The following is a 26,016-nucleotide window of genomic DNA, read 5'->3' as shown; positions in this document are numbered from 1 at the left end:
AAGTTGCAAAGAGAACAAAGCGGGTCCCACAAATCCTTCACCCAGTTTCCTCCACTGGTTACATCTCACATAGCTACAGTACAATTATCTGAAACTAAAATAATATATAAATCAAATATACTTCAATTAACAGCAAACCCAGGAAATTGACATTGGTAGTGTGCAATGCCATTTTATCACATGTGTAGGTTCACTGTTACCATTACTGCAATCTGGATATGGAACTACTCCATCATCACAAAGATCTTCCTAGTGTTCCTTCTTTATATCAATAGTTACACCCATCCTCCTCCTTCCTACAAAACCTATTTTACATAACTATTTAAGGAATATACTTCCTCAGGCAGGATTTCCCTATTTTGATGCACTTATACCTAAAAATTCTAAGAACAGACCTCCATCATTTTAATGACTAAGAAACCTCTTAACAACTCATCAAAGCTCTGTTTTGAGCCTGGGTTTACAGATACTGGATTGTTTAATTAACATAAAAAAAAACTTGAACCACATCAGAGTCTTTCTAGGACTAATTAACATTCAAATGTATTTTAGTTAACTTATTTTATTCTTTCCCTGGTTAATGCACAGATTTTTTAAAAATTCCCTTAGTAAGTGATTGTTTAAAATGCCTGCTCCAATGACCTAGCTGCTGCTGCTGCTGCTGAGTCACTTCAGTCGTGTCTGACTCTGTGCGACCCCATAGACGGCAGCCCACCAGGCTCCCCCATCCCTGGGATTCTCCAGGCAAGAACACTGGAGTGGGTTGCCATTTCCTTCTCCAATGCATGAAAGTGAAAAGTCAAAGTGAAGTCACTCAGTCGTGTCCGACCCTCAGCGACCCCATGGACTGAAGCCTTCCAGGCTCCTCCATCCATGGGATTTTCCAGGCAAGAGTACTGGAGTGGGGTGCCATTGCCTTCTCCAATGACCTAGCTGCATGCTCACTAAGACAATGTAATCTGGATCCAGGTCTCTGATGAATAACAGTTGATCACCTTCTCCAAGATAAAAGTAGTCAGACAATGTGAGAGAAAGAGCTACAGGTTGTAAGTGTTTAAAAATACAAACTGTCTCACTGTAATGAAATCATTCCCCCTTGGTTATGTCTCGCAGTCTTCACCATTTTTCTCTCCTATCCTCCATCCTTCCCCCTTTCCAGCTGCTCATCCTGTAAGATTTCTTTTCCATTTATCCATAGTCATCTCCTCTGAAAGAGACTGAAGTCAATTCTATCTGAAGTTCTGCTAGCTATCTCAAAAATTTTCAAAGATGTGAATACATATCTTTACAATAAAAACAGAGTTGTATAGTCTGCTTTTTTTCACTCTACACATGAACATTTGCTCGTGTCATTAAATGTTTCCTTATTCTTAAAGGTTTAATAAGGGAAATTCTGGCAAAAGTAAAGATGAGCTGATGCAGATCCATACCTTATGCTAAAAATATCTAGAAATGCTGGATAAACTGTAATATAAAACAAATTTAAATACATAGCCTAGCTTGAAAGGAAATATCCAGGGGTTATGAGAGAAGAAAGAAATCCAAGTCAGAACTAGGGTGACTGTTTCATTTTTAGCATGGAAAATTCTGCATCCAGGGAAATCCCTCAGTCCTGGGCAACCTGCAGTGGCATACTTGCCCAGAGCAGTAAGAAGCTGACAAATATTGGATATCTGTGGACATACCAGGACTGATAATGACTCTAGGGGCTAGATCCAACACTCATTAGTCCCAGCGATTTGTAGATTTTCTCAGATTGTCTATGTAAATGATATTTGTATGCAAATAACAGTTGTTGTCTTTTAGCCATTACAAATCATGTTTCTATTATATGATTCTTTGACTAGACCGTCTAGTATTATGTTAAATAGCAGCTGTGATACAGGGCTTCATAGCCTTTTTCTTGACCTCAACGGGACTGCTTCTAGAATCTCTACATTAAATATGTTTAGTTTACTTTTAAAAGGTCAGCGGAGCTCCCTGCTATTCCTAGCTTGCTAAGATTTTTTAAAATCATAAATGAGTGTTGATATTTCTCAACTGGTTTTCTTCACGTTTTCAGAAAATTGTATCATTTTTAACCTTCAGCCCGTTGTGATTCTATTCCTCTGCATTCCAGCACTGAAACATACTTGCACTTCTGGAACAAAGCCTACTTAATACATTATTGGATTCAGTATACACACACACACACACTTGTGGGATTTTTGTATCCATGTCCTTAAGTTAAATTGGCCTCTGATGTTCTTTTCTTGCACGCTCTTCTTCTGGCTGTGTTATCTACAACACACTAGCTTCATAAAAGTGATGGACAGCTTTTTCTGTTATTCTACTTTCTGAAACAAAATGTGTAAGATTGGAGGTCTCTGTTCTGTTTGTAAGAGTCACCTAAGAATTTGGGGTCAGATCTTGGGGGCAATGAAGGAAAAATAAAGAGTGCAACTAGAAGCCTTTGGCCTAACCACTCTGGCATCTGTAGGCCTAGCCATCTCCCACATTTCCCTTCATATACTGACTCTGCCTGGGGGCCTTTAACAGGTTTTTAGTTGTTTGATGTTGAGTTCCATTAACCTCCTTATCACTTTTTTAGCAGACAGGTGTGAAGGTGGTGGAGGAATCCATATACAACTTGGTTTGCCATGTCACAACTATTCCCCAAGGTGTGCATGGATATGCAACCTGTGTGATCACGTAAGGCCCAGCTCCTTGAACAGCCCTGTACTTGGTTTAATGTCCTGTTGTCACCATCTTAAAATTCTTAATAATTTTGAATATGGAGCCCTGTATTTTCATTTTGCACTAAGCCCCACACATTCTATAGCCAGTCCTACTATTCCTGGATACCTTCCCATTTGAGTATCACCTCCCTTTGCTCTGTCTTCTACCCTAAAGCAATAACCCATGCACAGCTATGTTTTCTTAGCAAGTCTCTGAGGTCTGGGGCAGGCAGCAAGTAACTTGGATGGTCCACATGTTACAGCTTGGTCTAAGGCTCTAAATTCAGCCTAGCAATTCCATAGTAGGTATATCAGTTTCGCAGTCCTCCTAAGGGCAAGTTGTGAATCACTTAGGCCATAAATAGACAAAAAAATAGTCACAAAATGCCATAGCGAATAAAATAGGCCTTTATCACAGTAAAGAGAAGCCCTTCTTTTATGGAGAGCTCCAATTATCTGTGACAGTGACATTCAAGAAAGATTTTGTCCTCATTTTCCAAGTGACCTAACTTTACATCTATCCAGATTCTTTTTTTTTCCAAATAGTTGCGCTACACAGCATGCAGGATCATAGTTCCCTAACCAGGGATCGAACCTGTGCCCCGTGGCACTGGCAGTATGGAGTCTTAACCACTGAACCACCAGGGAAGTCCCTCTATCCAGATTCTTTTACCAACATCTGGTTGGCCAATGATCCAGATATGAGATCTTTTGAGTGGTGATTTATAATTTAAAGTCTCAACGCCCATGGAGTTTGGGAGAATATCTATCACTTCTAATTTTAGAGCAGTCACCATGATCAGTTTAAGTTCAGGCTCTGCATCATAGTACTTATCACTTCACTAGTATCTTTCCATTTGGAATAGATATGGTAATAACTTAAGGGAAATGACTCTGTGACTGTTAAGGTTTGAATGCTAGTGACATATGTATGATCTACTCATCTGTCTCGTTGGGCTTGATCATCTGTGTCAGACCAGACTTTAGTACTGCTGACTACTACTGTTGTTGTTGGCACTGTTGTTGGGAGCCAGCACTCTGAACCACCTTATTTCCTTCCCACTCCTGTGAGGGTCCCTTTGGCTTTTAATCTTTGATAACAGCAACCTTCAATTGTTTCAGCTTTTCATCTTGGGTCCAGTATTTATTTGGCTGCCACTTATGTTCACATTCTTTCCTCTCATGTTACCCACTTCGTGGTAATCTCTGTCAGTAGACCCTGCAACTCAGCTTCTAATCTGTTAAACAGAGAAGAGTTGCAGATGTTCCTCTCTTTTGCTTTCAGGGTACTATTTGTTTCAGACTATGCTTATATTCTGCATAGACTGCAGCAGCTTTTGCTAAAATCTCAATTTTGTATTCTAAAGTATTTGTTTCCTTATGGAGTTGTCTTACTTATTTCTACCAAGAGAAATTTTTGGTTGTTCTTTTTCATTTAGTTTTCCCTGAATGCACTTCTTAAAATTTAGAGAAGCAGTATTAGATTCTTGGGCAACAGCTTTAAAAGCAACCATTTGTTTTACTGAACTGTTTTTCTTCCCTAAGAGTTCAGTTCACTTGAAAGTATCTGATCATCATAGCAAAACATCTTTTTTCCTAATCTAATCATTCAATAGGTATTTTATTTGTTGAGCACTTACTATGTGCCAGACACTGTTTGAGGCACTTGGGAAATATCACTGAACAAAACACATAAAAATCCCTCCCCTCAAAGAACTTATATTCTGGCACAGGAAGACAATAAGCACAAAAATTATTAAATTACATAATATATTAACAGATGATAGATGCTAAGGAGAAAACAGAGCAGGGTACGGTCCCCACGGATCAGGAGGGCAGATGGAAATGTCCCTACATCCCCAGCCTTTATACTCAATGTTCCATCTACTCTTCTACCTTGAAAAAAATTATTCTACCCCATTCTGTTACCAATTGATCACTGCACTGTTGTTTCTGATTCCTTTCAGAAAGTTTTTCAACAAATAGTCTATACTCTTTCACTTTCTCACTTTCCAGTTACTCTGCAACTCAAAGTCATCTAGTTTCTGCTCCTACCTCTTCCCTGAAACCGCTATTGCCAAAGTCACCAATGACTTCCATGTTATCAAATCCAGTGGAAATGAATCTGAACTTTGATACTCTTGAGTACTTCTTCCTTGAAACATGCCATCCTGCTGAATTTCATTATATTGTTCTCTCCTACCTATCCTCCTACTCTTCAGTTTCCACTGATAGCCACACTACTTCTGACCATCCTATAAATCCCAAGGAAACCAGAATTGAAAGAGACACATGTACTCCAATGTTCACTGCAGCACTATTTACAACAGCTAGGACATGGAGGCAACCTAGATGTCCATTGGCAGATGAACAGATAAGGAAGTTGTAGTACATATACACAATGGAATATTACTCAGCTATAAATAGAACACATTTGAGTCAGTTCTAATGAGGCGGATGAACTTAGAGCCTATTATACAGAATGCAGTCAGTCAGAAAGAGAAAGACAAATACTGTATACATGTGTGCTAAGTCACTTCAGTCGTGTCCGACTCTGTGATCCCATGGACTGTAGCTCACCAAGATCTTCTGTCCATGGAATTTTCGAGACATGAATATTAGAGTAGGTTGCTATTTTCTTCTTCACAAATACTGTGTATCAACACACACACACATACACACACACATATATATATGGAATTTAGTAAGGTAGTAATGATGATCCTACATGCGGGGCAGCAAAGGAGACACAGATATAAAGAAGAGACTTTTGGACTCAGTGGGAAAAGGCGAGGGTGGGATAAATTTTGAGAGTATAGCATTGAAACATATACATTACCATATATAAAACAGATGACCAGTGCCAGTTCAATGCATGAAGCAGGGCACCCAAAGCCGGTGCTCTGAGACAAGCCAGAGGGATAGGGTGGGGGGGAAAGTGGGAGAGGGGTTCAGGATGGGGGGGACACAAGTATACCTATGGCCGATTCATGTTGAGGTATGGCAAAAACTGTCACAATATTGTAATGTAATTATCCTCCAATTAAAATAACTAATTTTTTAAAAATGCTTGGGATGCTTGCAGTGTTCCTCTGGATTCTATTCCAGTCCCCTTTTCCCCCCTTATTCCTTCTATTTAGAATCAATCATTCATTGTGATTTCAATTATCATCTATATATTGATGACTCTCAACTTTTATATGCAGCCAGATCTTTCTCCTGTGCTCCAGAACCTAGTCATATCTACTTGGATGGCCCACAGACACACCCGTGGCTGATTCATGTCAATGTATGGCAAAAACCACCACAATATTGTAAATTAGTCTCCAATTAAAATAAATAAATTTTTAAATAAGAGCTCATTCAAAATGACCCATCTTCCCCTGCCAAACCTGCCCTTCTCATTGGTCCAGCTCAGCACCACTATCTTTCCAGTTGGCCCATCACTGAGAAACCTGAAATTCATACTCTCCTTTCAGCATGCTAACTCTTGCCGCACATACATTAATCACCAAGTCCTATTGATGCTACACACTTAACAGCTCTCAAATCTACCTCTATCCACAAGTGCCACCACCCCAGCCCAGGACACACTTTCTCATCCACATTAATACAACAGCCTCATAACTGGTTCCCTTGACCCCAATATTGTTCACTGCCAATTATCCACACAATAGTCAGACTGACTTCTAAGGATTAGATCTAACCATACCATTCTTTTGCTTGAAATCCATCATTGTTTCCTTCTGTCCACAGGATAAAACCCAACCCTTTAATGTGGGTTATAAGTTCTTCTGATTTAATATCTAAGTCAAAGTTGCTGCCACCCTAAACTGTTTGCAGTGCTTCACATAGTCCATGAAATTTGGCCTTCATATCTGAAACATTCCTGCCACTACAGTGACTGCATGGCAAACCCTGTTCAGCCTTCTTATCTTTCATTTTATATCTCTTTCTAAAGTCTGGGCTAGTTCCCCTGCCATCTACTTCCATAAAACTTGGTACTCCTGTTACCACAGCCCTGTCATTACTTTATGTGGCTTCCTCCCCAGCTGGATGGTGAGCTCCACGAAGGAAAGGTTAAGTCTATCTTGCTCATGACTATGTCCCAAGTACATACCCTAGCAGGGGCTAAAGCAATGTTTGTTGAATGAATGAGCAACAAGCCCAGGTAAACTTGAGCCCTAGACATTTCAAAGAGGAAAGTAAATCATAAAAAAGCATCAGTTTCTTAAAAAGTCAATTTTACATATGTCACAGGATGTAACTGTTTCTTTAAAAAGTAAAAAAAAAAATATATATAGTAACAGTGTTCAGCTCTGGGTGGTGGATTATGGTTGATTTTTCCTTCTTTCTTCTACATAACCTTTTTACCAAGTTCTCTGTAATGAGTGTGTCTTACTTTCAGGGTGGAAAAAACGCTATAAATTATAAACTACAAAGAACACTAATATAAAATACTTTTACCTCTTTTCCTCAAAACAAAGTGTCATATAGAGTGAAATTTGATCACTTTTTTTTTTCATCACTTTGCTTGAAGGTGAATAACAGCGTGATATCTCTGCCTTATTTAACACCAACAGAAGTATATATGTTGATAACATAACCCAAGTTGCAAAAATCCATCACTGTCCAGGACCTGAAATGCAAGCAGTACTTTTCATATGCTTTTTTTTAATTCTATAGAAGCTACTTTTAATAAGAATTCGGATTATGGTTTGATGCACAAAACTAAACTACAACTTTATTTTATATTTGAAAATAAGCACAACAAAAGTTTTTATCCTTCTAAAACGTTCCAGCAGATTTAGATGACTGGGACAGTCTCCTCTTCTCTGAAAGGTACGCGTTCTTCTCACTGGGAAAATAATGCTACAGGAGAAAAAGTAAAGCAGAGTTAAAACAACTTCAGAACTAGTATACGTACATCATACTTTGTTATACAAGGAACTGACTGCAACAAAGTTCTCAAACTATATACTGAATGCTACAATTAGTTTATTTTCAGTTTGCCAATGTATCATCTTATTACAGTGAGGCATACAGACAAAATATTGATATACTACAACAAATATCATTACAATGACAATTTCTGAATAACAAAGGTAAATCTCATGCCCTGAAGAACTGCCCATAGAAATCAAGTTTTGTTAGTCTACTTATAATTTCATATGTATGTGCATATATATATGCATGTGTGTACTGCATTAAAGTTATACATGGTAATATATAGGTATGTGTAATAATATACATGTATTACTATTATCATATATACTTATGTATTACCTTATATAAATAATATATCAATTACATACACATATATAATATCTTGTATAAGGATTTTATTTTGTTTTTTCTGATATAAGTCACTTTTCTTATTCATATAGTCCAAATCTCTATTTTGCAGTTTAATCAACTGAGCAAAGGTAAAGGGACTTACCCAAGCTCCCATTGTAAATAACAGGAAAACTAGGACTAAAGCCAGAATCTCCTGACACTCAGTTTAATGGTCTAGTATTCCACTCTTGCCCTTACCCATAAGTGAGGCTAGAAATTAACACCTTACATTTGAGTAATGCGCTGCAATTTTCAAAGCATTTTCACATATGTTATATTGCTGCAGGTACACACACACACACACACACATACACACACAGTATCTCAGCTAATCAAGGACCTGAAAGGTTACTTGCCATTGGAAACACTAGTTAATGTCCTGAGTCCCCTGACTCGCAATCCAGTCCTCTACTCCTTGAAGGACACTCCTTTTCCCACAAATCATTTTATTCTCACTTGGTCCCTCACAATTAATTTGGGATGAGGGAATCCAGGCCAAGGCTCAGGGATCTGTAAGCCTACACAAGTGAAGTGAGGCCCAGGGAGTCCCTGGTGTTTCATTCTGAGATCCCCTCTCTGAACCTTTTCTAATACTACATTGTGTACCTTTGGGGAGCAGGAAGCTGAAACTAGGATTAGCTAGGATCTAGGACTGGAAGAGTTGACTCATTGGAAAAGACTCTGATGCTGGGAGGGATTGGGGGCAGGAGGAGAAGGGGACAACAGAGGATGAGATGGCTAGATGACATCACTGACTCGATGGACATGAGTCTTGGTGAACTCCGGGAGTTGGTGATGGACAGGGAGGCCTGGCGTGCTGTGATTAATGGGGTCGCAAAGAGTCGGACACAACTGAGTGACTGATCTGACGACTGGATATGTCATGTAGTCAACACAACATGGAGGACCATGGCCACTATTATACTTAGCAAGGGTGTCTATTATGGAGCTTCAGAATTAGGGCAGGCAGATTCTATTTCTTTGTTTCCCTGAAGGGCTGAACTACATATACCAAATAGTATGGTACCCAAACAACCTAGCACATTTCTTGTCCACCTTCTTTCCATCCAAATGGTAATAATGACATTATTTCAGAAGCTGATACTCCTGTGGTCCAAACATTTGCAGGATAAAAAAATAAGCATCAACTGAACCAAGATGAGGATAACAATCAAATATCAAATACTTCAACTTTAAATCCTTGTCATTACCTGTAGTCTCCTGGTCCTTTTCATCACCATATCCTTCCTCATCCACTGCTGTTTCCAACATTTCAGTATCCCTCTTTGGTTTCTTTCTGTGTTTCTTCAAACGCTTTAAAGTTCTGTTGAATCTTCTTCGTAAAAGACCAGCCCATCTACTGTAATATTAAAAGTTCAAAGTGAAACTTTATTTCTCAAGACTGATAAAATAATAAATAAAGGAAAAGGTTATTTGGTAACATAACCCTTTACTGTGAGGAGACATCCCACGTCCAAGGGCAGAGAAGCCACAGTAAGACAGAAGGAGGGGCAAAATTGGGACCCAGAGACCCCAAAGAGACTGAGACAGAAATGTGTTGAGTGTCTACTGAGGAGGTACGGGTCAGCAGTGGACTGCTGCAGCAACAGGGGCTCTGGGTGCAGTAGACCTGGGTATGGCATAAGCACTCTAGGAAGAAGTCGCCATTAACCCAATCATAGAGCCGCCAGAACTTACACAGGACTGGGGAAACAGACTCTTGGAGGGCACAAATAGAACCTTGTATGCACCAGGACCTAGGAGCAAGGAGCAGTGACCCCACAAGAGACTGACCCAGACTTGCCTGTGAGTGTCCAGGACTCTCTGGCAGAGGTGTGGGTGGGCGGTGGCCTGCTGCAGTGGTGGGGGCACTGAGTGTAGCAGTGTCTGAATGGGACCTTTAGAAGGAGGTCGCCATTAACTTCATTACCTCCACCATAGTTTGGCCTCAGGTCAAATAATAGGGAGGGAACATAACACTACTCATCAACAGAAAATTGGATTAAAGATTTATTGAACATGGCCCTGCCCATCAGAACAAGATCCAATTTTCCCCTCAGTCAGTCTCTCCCATCATGAAGCTTCCAGAAGCCTCTTATCCTTCTCCATTAGAGGGAAGACAGAATGAAAACCACAATCACAGAAAACTAACAAATCTAAGCACATGGACCACAGCCTTGTCTAACTCAGTGAAACTATGAGCATTGCTGTGTAGGGCCACCCAAGACAGACAGGTCATGGTGGAGATTTCTGACAAAATGCAGTCCACTGGAGAAGGGAAAGGCAAACCACTTCAGTAATGTTGCCTTAAGAACCCCATGAACAGTATGAAAAGGCAAAAAGATAGGACACTGAAAGATGAACTCCCCAGGTCGGTAGGTGCCTAATATGCTACTGGAGATCAGTGGAGAAATAATCCCAGAAACAATGAAGAGATAGAGCCAAAGCAAAAACAACACCCAGTTGTGAATATGACTGGTGATAGAAGCAAGGTCTGATGCTGTAAAGAGCAATACTGCATAGGAACCTGGAATATTAGGTCCATGGATCAAGGCAAATTGGAACTGGTCAAACAGGAAATGGCAAGAATGAACGTTGACATTTTAGGAATCGGCAAACTAAAATGGACTGGAATGGGAGAATTTGACTCAGATGACCATTATATCTACTACTGTGGGCAAGAATCCCTTAGGAGAAATGGAGTAGCCATCATAGTCAACAGAAGAGTCCAAAATGCAGTACTCGGATGCAATCTCAAAAATGACAAAATGATCTCTGTTCGTTTCCAAGGCAAACCATTAAGTATCACAGTAATCCAAGTCTATGACCTGACCAGTAATGCTGAAGAAGCTAAACGATTCTATGAAGACCTACAAGACCTTTTAGAATCAACACCCCAAAATGATGTCATTTTCATTATAAGGGACTGGAATGCAAACGTAGGAAGTTAAGAGACACCTGGAGTAACAGGCAAATTTGGCCTTGGAGTACAGAATGAAGCAGGGCTAAGGCTGATAAGAGTTTGGCCAAGAGAACACACTGGTCATAGCAAATACCCTCTTCCAAAACCACAAGAGAAAACTTTACATGTGGACATCACCAGACGGCCAACACCAAAATGAGATTGATTATATTCTTTGTAGACAAAGATGGAGAAACTCTATACAGTCCACAAAAACAAGACCAGGAGCTGACTGTGGCTTAGATCGTGAACTTGTTATTGCCAAATTCAGACTTAAACTGAATAAAGTCAGGAAAATCACTAGACCATTAAGCTATGACCTAAATAAATCCCTTACGATTATACAGTGGAAGTGGGAAATAATACTTAAGGGACTAGATCTGACAGACAGAGTGCCTGATGAACTATGGACGGAGGTTTGTGACACTGTATAGGGGACAGGGATCAAGACCATCCACAAGAAAAAAAAATGCGAAAAAGCAAAATGGCTCTTTGAGGAGGCCTTACAAATCACTGTAAAAAGAAGAGAAGGGAAAAACAAAGGAGAAAAGGAAATATATACCCATTTGAATGCAGAGTTCCAAAGAAGAGCAAGGAGATATAAGAAAGCCTTCCACAGCAATCTGTGTAAAGAAATAGAGGAAAACAATAGAATGGGAAAGACTAGAGATCTCTTCAAGGAAATCAGAGATACCAACGGAACATTTCATACAAAGATGGGCTCGATAAAGGACAGAAATGGTATGGACCTAACAGAAGCAGAACATATTAAGAAGAGGTGGCAAGAATACACAGAAGAACTGTACAAAAAAGATCTTCATGACCCAGATAATCATGATGGTGTGATCACTCACCTAGAGCCAGACATCCTGGAATGTGAAGTCAAGTGGGCCTTAGGAAGCATAACTATGAACAAAGCTAGTGGAGGTGATGGAATTCCAGTTGAGCTATTTCAAATCCTAAAAGATGTTGCTGTGAAAGTGCTGCACCCAATATGCCAGCACATTTGAAAAACTCAGCAGTGACCACAGGACTGGAAAAGGTCAGTTTTCATTCCAATCCCAAAGAAAGGCAATGTCAAAGAATGCTCAAACTACTGCACAATTGCACTCATCTCACATGCTAGTCAAGTAATGGTCAAAATTCTCCAAGCCAGGCTTCAACATGTGAACTGTCAACTTCCAGATGTTCAAGCTGGATTTAAAAAAGGCAGAGGAACCAGAGATCAAACTGCCAACATCCGTTGGATCACTGAAAAAGCAAGAGAGTTCCAGAAAAACATTTACTTCTGCTTTATTGACTATGCCAAAGCCTTTGACTGTGTGGATCACGATAAACTGTGGAAAATTCTGAAAAGAGATGGGACTACGAGCCACCTGCCCTGCCTCTTGAGAAATCTGTATGTAGAACTGAACATGAAATAGCAGACTGGTTCCAAATCGGGAAAGGAGTACATCAAGGCTGTATATTGTCACCCTGCTTATTTAACTTATATGCCAGAGTAAATCATGAGAAACGCTAGGCTGGATGAAGCACAAGCTGGAATCAAGATTGCCGGGAGAAATATCAATAACATCAGATACACAGATGACACCACTCATATGGCAGAAAGTGAAGAAGAACTAAAGAGCCTCTTGATGAAGGAGAAAAAGGAGAGTGAAAAAGTTGGCTTAAAGCTCAAAATTCAGAAAACTAAGATCATGGCATCTGGTCCCATCACTTCATAGCAAATAGATGGGGAAACAGTGGAGACAGTGACAGACTTTATTTTGGGGGGCTCCCAAATCACTGCAGATGGTGACTGCAACCATGAAAATAAAAGACGCTTGCTCCTTGGAAGAAAAGTTATGACCAATCTAGACAGCATATTAAAGAGCTGAGACATTACTTTGCCAACAAAGGTCTGTCTAGTTATGGTTTTTCCAGTAGTCATGTATGGATGTGAGAGTTGGATTATATAGAAAGCTGAAGAATTGATGTTTTTGAACTGGTGTTGGAGAAGACTCTTGAGAGTCCCTTGGACAGCAAGGAGATCCAACAAGTCCATCCTAAAGGAAATGAGTCCTGAGTGTTCATTGGAAGGACTGATGTTGAAGCTGAAACTCCAATACTTTGGCCACCTGATGCTAAGAACTGACTCATTTGAAAAGACCCTGATGCTGGGAAGGTTTGAAGGTGGGAAGAGAAGGGGACGACAAAGGATGAGATGGTGGGATGGCATCACCGACTCAATGGACATGAGTTTGAGTAAACTCTGGGAGTTGGTGATGGACAGAGAGGCCTGGCGTGCTGCAATCCATGGGGTCACAAAGAGTCGGACATGACTGAGTGACTGACCTGAACCGCACCTTTTTTATGGAGTGTGACTTTCTATCTTGGATACTTTTATATATTTTTATTAGACTATGTGCCCCTTGAAAGCACACACCATGATCTGATTCACCTTTTTGCCCTTCGTAACACCCAACAGAAGGCCTGGAATCAGTATCATCTTGAATGAATTTTAAGTTCTTTTTTTTCTCACTGACAGAATGAATTTTAAGTTCCTTTTTTTTTTCTCACTGACAAACTGTTTATTGAATTTTGAAGCAGTATGGGGTGTCTCTTATTGTATCTTAGAATCTCAGGATTCAGAGAGGTGGTAAAGTGGCATTGGTGAATTTGGGACTCTGGTCTCGAAGAAGTACCTGCCACTCTACCCCTGATTCCTCAATGGCTGCCAGGTGGATAACCCCTCCACTGGAACCATCCTGCTCCATGTCCAAAGTGAAAGCACTGGCAGTAAACTGCAGGCATTCTTCCTTGGTCATGCCTTCCCAGTAGGTAGCATTGACACAGCCAAAGAAATAGGAGCTCCTGGAGCCCCCAGTGGCAAAGGACTGTTGTACTATCATACTCCCCATAGGCACTGAGTACACCTGCCCCCTTCTTGGGGGTTCCAGCCAGCAGTGATGATTTCTGCCATCAGGTCTTCTTGGTATCAATAACACATTTCCTTAAAGAGGCTGGCTGCCGTGTATACCAGCAGAGGCTCATTCAGCTCAATGCTGTGGAAACCAAGCTGATTAAGTGACTCCATCAGCTACTGCCTGGGTATATCAGCTGCTGAGCCTGAGTGGCAGCAGAAAATACAGTCATGAATAGGGGTCAGAAAACACAGTCACAAATAGGGGTCAGCTTGTCAGTCACTCGATTGGTGATGTACAACCCAGTGGTTGATCTGGAGTCGGTTCCTAGAACCACGCCCTCAGCAAATTGCATGGCCATGACAGTGGTCCCTGTGGAAACTTCCCTGTTTTCCCAGTCGGAGGCAATGGCCTCAGGCCCCCAGGATGGTGCCAGCCCGGCTCCCCAGCAGCCACTAAGGTGGTCACCATCTTCCTCTTCCAGTATTGCCCAAATTTTAAGTTATTGAATGATATAATGAGATGAAATAATGCTGTTTTAGGGAGATAAGCCTGGCTGGATGTAACAGGGTGAATTAGAAGGAGAGTAGATGAGGAATTCATGTATACATCCAAATTAGCTTGGCAAGCATCCTTACTCACTCCCTCCATGTGAAAGGCACAGCCATACTCTTCAATTGAAGTACCAGGAAAGTTCTCCAGGACCTAACTCTTAGCCATCTTCTAAACTCCACTTGCAGCCCCATTCCAGTTATTGTCTCTCTTGTATAAATTCTTTGGATTGGATGCATCATCTCAATGTTCTCCTCAGTTTCCAATTCTGCATTTGCATTTGAATGCCAGCTAGCCTCCTGTTACAGACTGAATGTTTGTGTCCCTAAAATTCATGTTGAAGCCCTAGCTGCCAGTATGGTTGGATTTGAAGACAGTACCTCTAGGGAATACTTAAGGCTCAATCAGGTCATAAAGGTGGGGTGCTGATCAGTAAAATTAATTTCAGTATAAAAATAATAAATTTTTGTTTTACTAAAAATCAGAATGCCTGCTCATCTTACTCTCACACACATCATAGAAAGGCCATGTGAGCACACAAAGAGAAGGTGGCCATCTGCAAGCCAGGAGAGCCCTCACCAGAAACCAAATCAGCTGGCATCTTGATCACTGACTTCTAGCCTACAGAACCATGAGAAAATAAATGCCTATTGTTTAAGCCAACTGTGGTATTTTGCTACAGCAGCACTGGAAGACTAATACATTTTGCCCTTCTTTTGCACCTCAGGAAACCACTTGCTCATTAGGACAGCAGGTGACAAGAGGACTACACCTGGACTAAGCTGTGACTATAAAATATGAGAAGAGGTGAATCCCCAATTCACCCCAAAGGAAACCAAAAAAAAAAAAATGACAGGGAGTCTGAAAGAATAGAATTACATATTAAAGATAAAGGAAATAGTCACAGATGATTCCAAGGATTCTAGCATGAGAGACTAAAGAAATCACTGAGAGAAATGAACAGGTGTCAAGGGGATATGATTTGGGAGAAAAAGAAGTCTAGTTTTGCACACATTGCATTAAATGCAGTTAAAAATACAAAATAGGTGGAGGTGATTTCAGGATGTATGAGTCATTTATCCAGAGAAACCAAGAACACTATGTTCAGAAAGGACTTCAGAAATTAACTCAATTTTCTACTCTAATATTATGAGAAAATCAACATCAAAAGAAGTTAAGCTCACTATAAAACTGGTAGTAAAGGCAGAACTAGAACAAAGATCTTTTAAAATACTCTTTCTGCTACATACTTGTAATATTTTCTGATAGATGAGAATAAGGCTTTGGGAGACAACCACAGTTGGGAAAACAAAGAAAACCAAACTGAGGTGGATAAGAATGGGAAGGGGAACAATGAAATCCAAGGAAGGAAACTTTCAAAAAGGGAGCAGTCAACAGTGTACTTATGTGATAAAAATGTCAAGTCAGATGGAAATTCAGAAAAGGTCACTGAATTTTGCAATGAGGTTATTAGTTACTTGGCAACAAATTCTTCCTTTTAATAGTACCTAATATCCCAGAATTTTAATATCCCAGAATTTTCTAAAATGCTGCCCTTGGAGTCCTTGCAATAGGAACACCTTGGACATATAATCCACATATAATGAGGTTCTCTTATTATTTCAGTAACTAAATTACCTTGAATGGGGTCCAATAAGAACTGGTGTTATGTGAATTTCAAGTCTATAGTGACTCATGTTCAAGAAGGGTTCCAGTTGCTCACATTCTCATCTGATCGTATTTTATCAAAGTTCTTAGAGCCCAGCAATACTTTTATAGACTCTATTTTCTTTCTTTGAATTCATATGTCTATAATCCTAGGAACTTCAAACCTTTCAGCAGTTGGCTAATTACTGCATAAACCTTTTCAAAATAACATTACTAATTATATTGTACAGTATAATGAGACAAACAAACATGGGGTTTTGAAAATGTAAATGCTCATTTTTAAAATTCAATGGGTCATGATTTTTAGGCAATTTTTGGCATATTTATTCCCAATTCTTTACCTCCCATTCTATGAAAGTAAGTGGTAATAAGACTGTCTACATAATGAAAACCACATTATAATACAGAGAATCACTCAGCAGGATTTGTCTAAATGTAGAAATTTTCAGTAGCAGCCATCTGGCAAGCAGCAACATTGAAAGAGTATGGGGGATGTGCTATTTACATCATCTGTGTATCAGATGATCTAGAATCTTAAAAAACACGGTTTTATTAGTTGAAAGAAACATAGTCTTGTCATTTTCACACTGAGTTCTGAATTTTCTTAATTTGAGGTTACAAATTCAATCTGATAGGAAGAAAAAGAACATGAAAATACATTTCATCTGATTTGAACAGGCACTGCATTACAGTGTTTGAATCTTTCCCCTTGCCAAAGCTATGTATACACTCAAGTATCATATCCCTATATAATACACAGATGTTTAACTGGCATATAAATACAGATTAAACTTTATATAAAAACAGGTAAATATTAGAAGCTAAATTCGCACTTTAAACTACTGTTCTTGGCACTCTACAACTGTAACAGGAATAATTCAGCCACTCTCCTCTCTCACTCTAGAGCCCCCACCTGCTTTCTTTTGTCCCAATCCACCTGATATTTTTGCTTTTCATCTCTATGTAAGTCTTAAGTCTACCAGTGACACTTAAACCTAATGAGGTTTCTGATCCCTATTAATGAGAATAAAAATAGATTTTACATAACCTTGAGGACATAATGAATTTCAAAATGCATCTTATATACGTTAATAAGGATATCAATAGCAAATTCTTAGAAAGCTTTTCACTAATATTCTCTGCTCCCTATTGTATATGTGAACCAGTTCAAACTAGCTTCTCTGTTTACATTTGAACTCAAGTAGAAGTAAACTACACACACAAAATAAGTAAACTACAGATTCAGTTATAGATTATAAAAGGGACAAAGTTCAGCCACTCTTGCTAAGAAATGACAGGCATTTAAGGGGTCTATATTATTAAGGAGACTACATCTCAATGTAATGAATTCTGTGGGAGAGCCCCCTTCCCACCTAACCCAAATGTTGTTCTCCCTTCAGAAATTTAGCTCAAATATCATCTCCATCATGGAGCCCACCTGCTCTCTACCATTCAACCTGATTCCCAATGCCTCAGAACTTTTACAAGTCATTGTCACCACTAATTTTAATCCTTAATTATATTCCACCTTATATTGTTCTTAGTATGTCATGCTTGGGATTTATTTTAAGGTATATTTAAGTTCCTCAAAATGAAAATCCATCTCTTAAGACATTTCTGTATCCTAATATCTAGCATAAGTAGTGACTGAATATGGTCAATTGCAGAAAGCCTGAATTAGGCATTAAAAATGAAATGCATTTGTCTTTGGAAAGTGACTATCTTCTTTATATAAGCTGCTTTCATTTCTCCCCTCTCCTCATATTATTTCTCATTTTTCATCCCTCCAACTCTTGCAGGTTGTTAGCTCCTTAGGTTGGGGATTCCCTGGTGGCCCAGATGGTAAAGAATCTGCTTGCAATGCAGGAGACCTAGGTTCAATCCCTGGGTTGGGAAGATACCCTGGAGGAGAGCATGGAAATCCACTCCAGTATTCTTGCCTGGAAAGTCTCCATGGACAGAAGAGCCTGGCCAGCTACAGTCCATGGGGTCATAAAGAGTTAAGACATGACTGAGCTACTAAGTACAACATAGCTCTCCTTAGGTTGCTGGTGGTTGTTTAGTTGCTAAGTCATGTCTGACTCTTTGAGACCCCATGGACTGTATCCTGCCAGGCTTCTCTGTCCATGGGATTCTCCAGGCAAGAATACTGGACTGGGTAGCCATTCCCTTTTCTGGGGGGAATCTTCTTTGAGATGGAAAACAGAAAGTGAGTTAATGGGATAGCTCTAAAAAGATACCTTGCCCCTCTAAAGGAGGATTTAGCAGACTTTGGCCTTCATTTAAACTCCTTGTTTGGTATCAAGGATAGGATCTTTAGTCTAACACAATGATTGCCCTTGACTATAAAATGAGCTTACCAGGAAAAGCTGCCAATGCCCCATCCACCCTCAGCCATCCATTGTTCCTGAAACTTCAGCTAAGCAGCAAGCTGAAACTGACACCTGCTCTGAGGCTGCAACGAACAGCTCAGGACGACTGAAGGTACCTACTACTATTACACAAAATAGTAAAATAAGTAAGGAAATAAATAAATCATAGTAAACCAAAGTTTATGGTGTTCAATATATACATACTATTCACATTGTTTAAGTCTCTCAAGCAGTTTGTTTATTATGTAAAACGAAGAAAATATATTCCTATCAAGGGATAATCCTCTGGAATTCATTTTAGAGAAAAATCCAGTGTACTTTAACATCCCCATACCTTGTCAGAGGAACACTAGGAGGGACCATAACAGAGGTATTATACAAGGCAGAATATATCAGACACTCTAAATTGCTTGGCAAAATGCTAGGTCTGATGCTGTAAGAGCAATATTGCATAGGAACCTGGAATGTTAGGTCCATGAATCAAGGCAAATTGGAACTGGTCAAACAGGAAATGGCAAGAGTAAACGTTGACATCTTAGGAATCAGCGAACTACAATGGACTGGAATGGGTGAATTTAACTCAGATGACCATTATATCTACCAAGAATACCTCAGGGAAAATGGAATAGTCATCACAGTCAACAAAAGAGTCCAAAACGCAGTACTTGGATGCAATCTCAAAAACGACAGAATGATCTCTGTTCATTTCCAAGGCAAACCACTCAATATCACGGTAATCCAAGTCTATCTCCCGACCAGTAATGCTGAAGAAGCTGAATTTGAACGGTTCTATGAAGACCTACAAGACCTTTAGAACTAACACCCAAAAAAGATGTAATTTTCATTATAGGCGACTGGAATGCAAAAGTAGGAAGTCAAGAAACATCTGGAGTAACAGGCAAATTTGGCCTTGGAGAATAAAGCAGAATAAAGCAGGGCTAAGGCTTATAGAGTTTTGCCAAGAGAATGCACTGGTCATAGCAAACACCCTCTTCCAACAACACAAGAGAAGACTCTACACATGGACATCACCAGATGGTCAACAGCGAAATCAGACTGATTATGTTCTTTGCAGCCAAAGATGGAAAAGCTCTATACAGTCTGCAAAAACAAGACTGGGAGCTGACTGTGGCTTAGATCATGAACTCCTTATTGCCAAATTCAGACTTAAATTGAAGAAAGTCAAGAAAATCACTAGACCATTCAGGTATGACCTAAATTAATCCCTTACGATTATACAGTGGAAGTGGAAAATAATACTTAAGGGACTAGATCTGACAGAGTGCCTGATGAACTATGGACGTAGGTTTGTGACATTAGACAGGAGACAGGGATCAAGACCATCCACAAGAAAAAGAAATGCAAAAAAGCAAAATGGCTCACTGAGGCGGCCTTAAAAATCACTGTGAAAAGAAGAGAAGGGGAAAACAAAGGAGACAAGGAAAGATATACCCATTTGAATGCAGATTTCCAAAGAAGAGCAAGTAGAGATAAGAAAGCCATCCTCAGTGATCTGTGCAAAGAAATAGAGGAAAACAACAGAATGGGAAAGACTAGAGATCTCTTCAAGAAAATTAAGAGATACCAAGGGAACATTTCATGCAAAGATGGGATCAATAAAGGACAGAAATGGTATGGACCTAACAGAAGCAGAACATATTAAGAAGAGGTGGCAAGAATACACAGAAAAACTATACAAAAAAGATCTTCACAAATCAGATAATCATGATGGTGTGATCACTCACCTAGAGCCAGACATCCTGGAATGCAAAGTCAAGTGGGCCTTAGGAAGCATCATTATGAACAAAGCTAGTGGAGGTGATGGAATTCCAGTTGAGCTATTTCAAATCCTAAGAGATGTTGCTGTCAAAGTGCAGCATGCAATAAGCCAGCAAATTTGGAAAACTCAGCAGTGGCCACAGGACTGGAAAAGGTCAGTTTGCATTCCAATCCCAAAGAAAGGCAATGCCAAAGAACGCTCAAACTACTGCACAACTGCACTCATCTCACACGCTAGTAAAGCAGTGCTCAAAATTCTCCAAGCCAGGCTTCAGCAATACATGAACCGTGAACTTCCAGATGTTCAAGCTGGTTTTAGAAAAGGCAGAGGAACCAGAGATCAAATTGTCAGCATCTGCTGAATCATTGAAAAAGCAAGAGAGTTCCAGAAAAACATCTACTTCTGTTTCATTGATTATGCCAAAGCCTTTGACTGTGTGGATCACAATAAACTGTGGAAAATTCTGAAAGACATGGGAATATCAGACCTCCTGACCTGCCTCCAGAGAAATCTGTATGTAGGTCAGGAAGCAACGGTTAGAACTGGACATGGAACAACAGACTGGTTCCAAATAGGAAAAGGAGTACGTCAAGGCTGTATATTGTCACCCTGTTTATTTAACTTATATGCAGAGTACATCATGAGAAATGCTGGGCTGGATGAAGCACAAGCTGGAATCAAGATTGCCGGGAAAAATATCAATAACCTCAGATATGCAGATGACACCACCCTTATGGCAGAAAGTGAAGAAAAACTAAAGAGCCTCTTGATGAAAGAGAAAGAGGAGAGTGAAAATGTTGCCTTAAAGCTCAATATTCAGAAAACAAAGATCATGGCATCCGGTCCCATCACTTCATGGCAAATAGATGGGGAAACAGTGGAAACAGTGATAGACTATTTTTTGGGGCTCCCAAATCACTGCAGATGGTGACTACAGCCATGAAAATAAAAGACTCTTACTCCTTGGAAGACAAGTTATACCCAACCTAGACAGTATATTAAGGAGCAGAGACATCACTTTGCCAACAAAGCTATGTCTAGCAAGGCTATAGTTTTTCCAGTAGTCATGTATGGATATGAGAGTTGGACCATAAAGAAAGCTGAGCACCGAAGAACTGATGCTTTTGAACTGTGGTGTTGGAGAAGACTTTTGAGAGTCCCTTGGACTGCAAGGAGATCCAAGCAGTCCATCCTAAAGGAGATCAGTCCTGAGTGTTCATTGGAAGGACTGGTATTGAAGCTGAAGCTCCAATACTTTGGCCACCTGATGCGAAGAACTGACTCACTTGAAAAGACCCTTATGTTGGGACAGATTCAAGGCAGGAGAAGAGGGGGACAACAGAGGATGGGATGGTTGGATATCATCATCGACTCAACGGACATGAGTTTGAGTAAACTCTGGGAGTTGGTGATGGACAGGGAGGCCTGTTGTACTGTAGTCCATGGGTTTGCGAAGAGTCAGACACAACTGACTGACTGAACTGAACTGAACTGAATCCTAGCCACCTATTTCTAAGAAATAATATTTCAGTTTTATTCATGGGTTTTCTTTTACATGAACACAAGCTTTGAAGGGAAGATGTAAGGATCAAAAATTCTACTCCTATTCCCATTCAGCTGTGAAAAGAAACAAAAGAAATAAACCTAGGAATAGAGATAACTCACTCAGTATAAGACACTAAGTAAAAACTGAGAAAAGAATTGACAGTCATGCAAACTGGAAAAGCTGAAAGAAAGGCTGTGATCCAACAGTGTCTTCAAATTCGTCTGAGAAAGTTATGAAAGCATGAGAACGTTTAAATCAATATAGAACTGCCTTCCAGGCTAGCCATCTCCATCCACCATATTCCTTTATTTGTTCAAGTACTCATTTATTCAACAAAAATATATTAAGCATCCACTGTATCTGAGGCACTTTGCTTTAAATTGAAAATACAATGAAGAAGATGACAGGTTCACCAGACTCAAGAAAAAGGTACAGAAAAGAAAAAAGACAGAATCTTTTTTTTTAAGACAGAATCTTTATGCAAAATAAGATAACATGTATAGTCTAAATCTTCCAGTGAAATCTAACTCAAATAAAAACATAAAAGATGCTTAATCTTCAACAGGCACTTTATCAGAAAATGTAATAGGTACTTGTTCTCAGGGTTGTGCTAGTGCCAACCCTGTACTTGCACAAACCTGACAGTGAGTGCCTCACTCACTCCATCTTAGTCCTGGCCCTGCTCTCTACCTCTACACACATTCTGTCTCAGTAGGCGAGAAGCTATTTAAAAAAAAAAAAAAAACTTAACAAGCATCATGCCAACAGCCCAATGGGATTTTGATAAGAAATCTGATACAAATTGGTTTGAAGTCAGATCAAGGTTTTCCAACCCAATAGTAGATGACCATCTATTAGATGGAGAGTAGCGCTTCTGGGAATCCTTCTGATTTGCAGTTAACCACCTCTACTCCACATACCCTCAGCTCGCTGATTTATTTTTCCTTTCAGTTGGGATTTTGTTTTGTTTGATGAGGGAATGTACAAACTAGGACATGCAAGAGGATGTCTTAAATGGGTGGAAAAATAAAAATAGCATGCATGAAGAAATATTCTGGTAACTTAACTTTTTCCCAAGCTACCTTCTGTTAAGCAAAAGGGACCAAAACGTAATCCCTGTACTTTTGAAGCTATGAATGAATGTGTCTACACAGGAATGCTCAAGTATACGCAGCACTTGGCAAATAAAAGTTGTTTGCCTACCTCTTCCAGCAAAAAGAGCAGCAATACATGGGCAGACATCCCAGGAAGACCATGCTCATCGCACCAAACCCAAACATCCGGAACATCTGCGTAGGCTCTGGTGGTTTAATTATATCCTGTTACTTTTATGACTTAAGCAAGAGAAGCAAATCTGAGCTCTTTCATAAAGTCTTTATTAAAAAAAAACTATTAGTTAATAAAGTAAAATAAGGAGATATTCTTATATGGCAGGTAAATATCATTGGTACTCTATAAGCAGCAGGAGTTTATGAAATGTTCTAGAAATACAACTAAAGGTTCAGTTTGTGTGTTCTCTCCAATGGACATGATTTAGCAACTGAACAACAACCCCAAAGGAAGCCTTAACAAAACAATCCTGTTTTTGTTAATATACTAGATTATTACTATTCAGACTATATATATTTCTTCCTGTGACGTAAGCATGTTTTTTCCTTGGCCATATGTTATACATTCTAGAATACTCAGGGAGTGAATCAATCTATGAATAGCTAACTTGAGAAAGGAATGGTTTCTTAAATGTTTACTTCTAAGTATAAAACATTATATTAAATGAAAAATCAAGAATTTGCAGGTGATTAAGTATATTTTTTCTTATATTCATTGGGAAATGTATTCTAATATGACTGGGGGATTGTAAGTCATGGTTCAATTTTTCCCTCTACAAGAATCAAATGTTTCTTAACACATAATATAAAGACTACATAAATGAATGAATTATAACACCATATGACATTGTTAAAACTGTAATACTATATTCACGATCGAGTTTAGGTTTCCATCATTAATACTAGATGCTCAATAATTGAATGCGGAGAAGGCAATGGGAACCCACTCCAGTACTCTTGCCTGGAAAATCCCATGGGCGGAGGAGCCTGGTAGGCTGCAGTCCATGGGGTCACACAGACTCGGACATGACTGAAGCAACTTAGCAGCAGCAACAACTGAATGGGGCCTATACTAACCTAAGACACTGTTTTGCATGCATCCTTTTAGTACCATTTGTTAGTGCTTAATCATATAAATCAAATATGTCCATAAAGGGACCAACTGGTAGGATGTCCCCACTATCCAAATGAAGGAGTAAAAGCAGATGGTCTGGTGCTCAAAACATTGTAAAGAAAAAAAATTCTTAAGAGAAGAACCTAATTCAAAAACAAAATAACAAAGAAAGAAACTGATAAACAGACTGAACAAGAAACATTCAATTTACTGTTACATACTGAGATGCTGAAGAAAAAGATAAATGAGAAGAATTCTACTCAGGAAGAGAAGGTGGGAAGAGAAACTAAGCTAAGAAATATATTTATATATATATAAGACTGGTATTATCTCCCAGGCACATTGATGGTTACATCTCGTAGAGCCTGGGATCTATGGGAGAAGATAGTGACTAAAACAAACTCAAACTGCAACAGTTAGGACTTCCCTGGTGGTCCAGTGATTAAGGGGCTTCCCCGCTGGATCAGCAGTAAAGAATCCACCTGTAAGGCAGGAGATGCAGAAGATGCGAGTTGGATCCTGGGTAGGGAAGATCCCTGGAGGAGGAAATGGATACCCACTCCAATATTCTTGCGGGGAAAATCCCATGGACAGAGGATCCTGGTGGGCTACAGTCCATAGGATCGCAAAAGGTCAGATACAACTGACTCAGCAACTGAGCATGCAGGCACCAGTGGTTAAGACTCCATGCTTCCAATGCAGAGCATGCGGATTTGATCCCTGGTCGGGAACTAAGATCCCATGTGCCACTTAGCCAAAAAATTATAATAAAAACAACAACAAAAACCCACCATAGTCACACCTAAGGACTATGCAGAAACAGCTCATGTATAGAGGTCTCCAGGCCTTTCTACAGATGGTAGTATTGCTCTAGGGCTGGGAGCCTCCTTTAAGGGTTAAGCTAAGAGATCCAACTGTAAACATATGCCATTGTGACCTGTTTATTCAATTTTAAAAAACAGGAATATAATAAATGTAAAAGGATTAACTTACTGTCTCTCAGAGGGGCAAAACAGCTAACCGTAGCGGTCTCGATTGAAGAGTAACAGCATTTGTATTTCAAACATTCATCCTTGTTAAGATCTTGCCCCTGCTTGCAAGGCGTTAGCACCTGACCCTCCACTGGAACGCATGCTTTTAGAAACAAAATGCAAGAAAGAGATTTCAGCATGGTTAATAAGCACTTCCCCTAAATTAAATAATTACACAAGACAAAACCAAGGAAAAAACAAACAAGCTTGTACATTTAAAGAAAAGATTGAATGACATATACAAATAGTAATGAATGCTGAAAAAATAATTACTTAACATCACATTTCCAATTCTAGATGAACTCCAGAAAAATATAAATTGTTAACAGATCATTGGTAAGGTAGTTTTAAAATGACTTTAAACTTAAGTTGAGCAGTAGTGATACAAATATAACACAGAACAGAAGGTGTTAAATAGCTAGAACAGGCCAAATGCCTTTAAAACTAACACCTTGTTAAAAGAATACTACAGATACCCTCTTACTCAATGTTACTAAGCTACAGAAATGTACTGAATTCATCAATGAAAATGAATGTAAGTAAAATTCACACCATTCACTGCTAGAAAATACAGTAATATTATTGGCATCGACCTAGTTTCTGTCAACACTTAATCATATTGGCACTGCAATATGTTTTAAGATTCTTCCTTTTGGCCTTAAGTTACAACTCTAATTCTGAATAGGCAATAATTTATGGCATGAATACCAAGATTCATGCAACTACAATAAGTTCATACATAACTGAATCTGTAAAATTCACAAGCTCAAATAGCTGATTTTTTTAAAACACCTTGCTTTATATGAGAAACAAATGACAACTAAATAGACAGATATCAGATTTTTATTCAAAAAGAAAACCTCTACAGTATGGCTTAAGGTCAGCATAGAATCAATCTCCAATATTATCAACAACTACAGAC

At 39.3% G+C, this 26,016-nt stretch overlaps 1 protein-coding gene and 1 pseudogene across 2 annotated transcripts in view; both read right to left on the bottom strand.

Annotated features, from left to right (window-relative positions):
• Window positions 1-7,434: 7,434 nt before the first annotated feature.
• Window positions 7,435-26,016, bottom strand: part of FMR1NB (FMR1 neighbor) — a 58,258-nt gene continuing 39,676 nt past the window's right edge. For both annotated transcript variants that reach the window (XM_070784274.1, XM_019955604.2), the window contains 4 exons: window positions 25,057-25,197; window positions 23,044-23,140; window positions 9,266-9,414; window positions 7,435-7,589 (listed from right to left, as the gene is read on the bottom strand). In XM_070784274.1, the coding sequence (XP_070640375.1) occupies window positions 7,573-7,589; window positions 9,266-9,414; window positions 23,044-23,140; window positions 25,057-25,197 (404 nt within the window). In that variant the 3' untranslated portion in view covers window positions 7,435-7,572. The remainder of the gene's footprint in view (window positions 7,590-9,265; window positions 9,415-23,043; window positions 23,141-25,056; window positions 25,198-26,016) is intronic.
• LOC109555056 (proteasome subunit beta type-6 pseudogene) lies at window positions 13,647-14,393 on the bottom strand (annotated as a pseudogene).

Source organism: Bos indicus, chromosome X (genome assembly GCF_029378745.1).
Source record: "Bos indicus isolate NIAB-ARS_2022 breed Sahiwal x Tharparkar chromosome X, NIAB-ARS_B.indTharparkar_mat_pri_1.0, whole genome shotgun sequence".
NCBI lineage: Eukaryota > Metazoa > Chordata > Mammalia > Artiodactyla > Bovidae > Bos > Bos indicus.
This window is presented reverse-complemented; position numbering and strand designations above follow the sequence as displayed.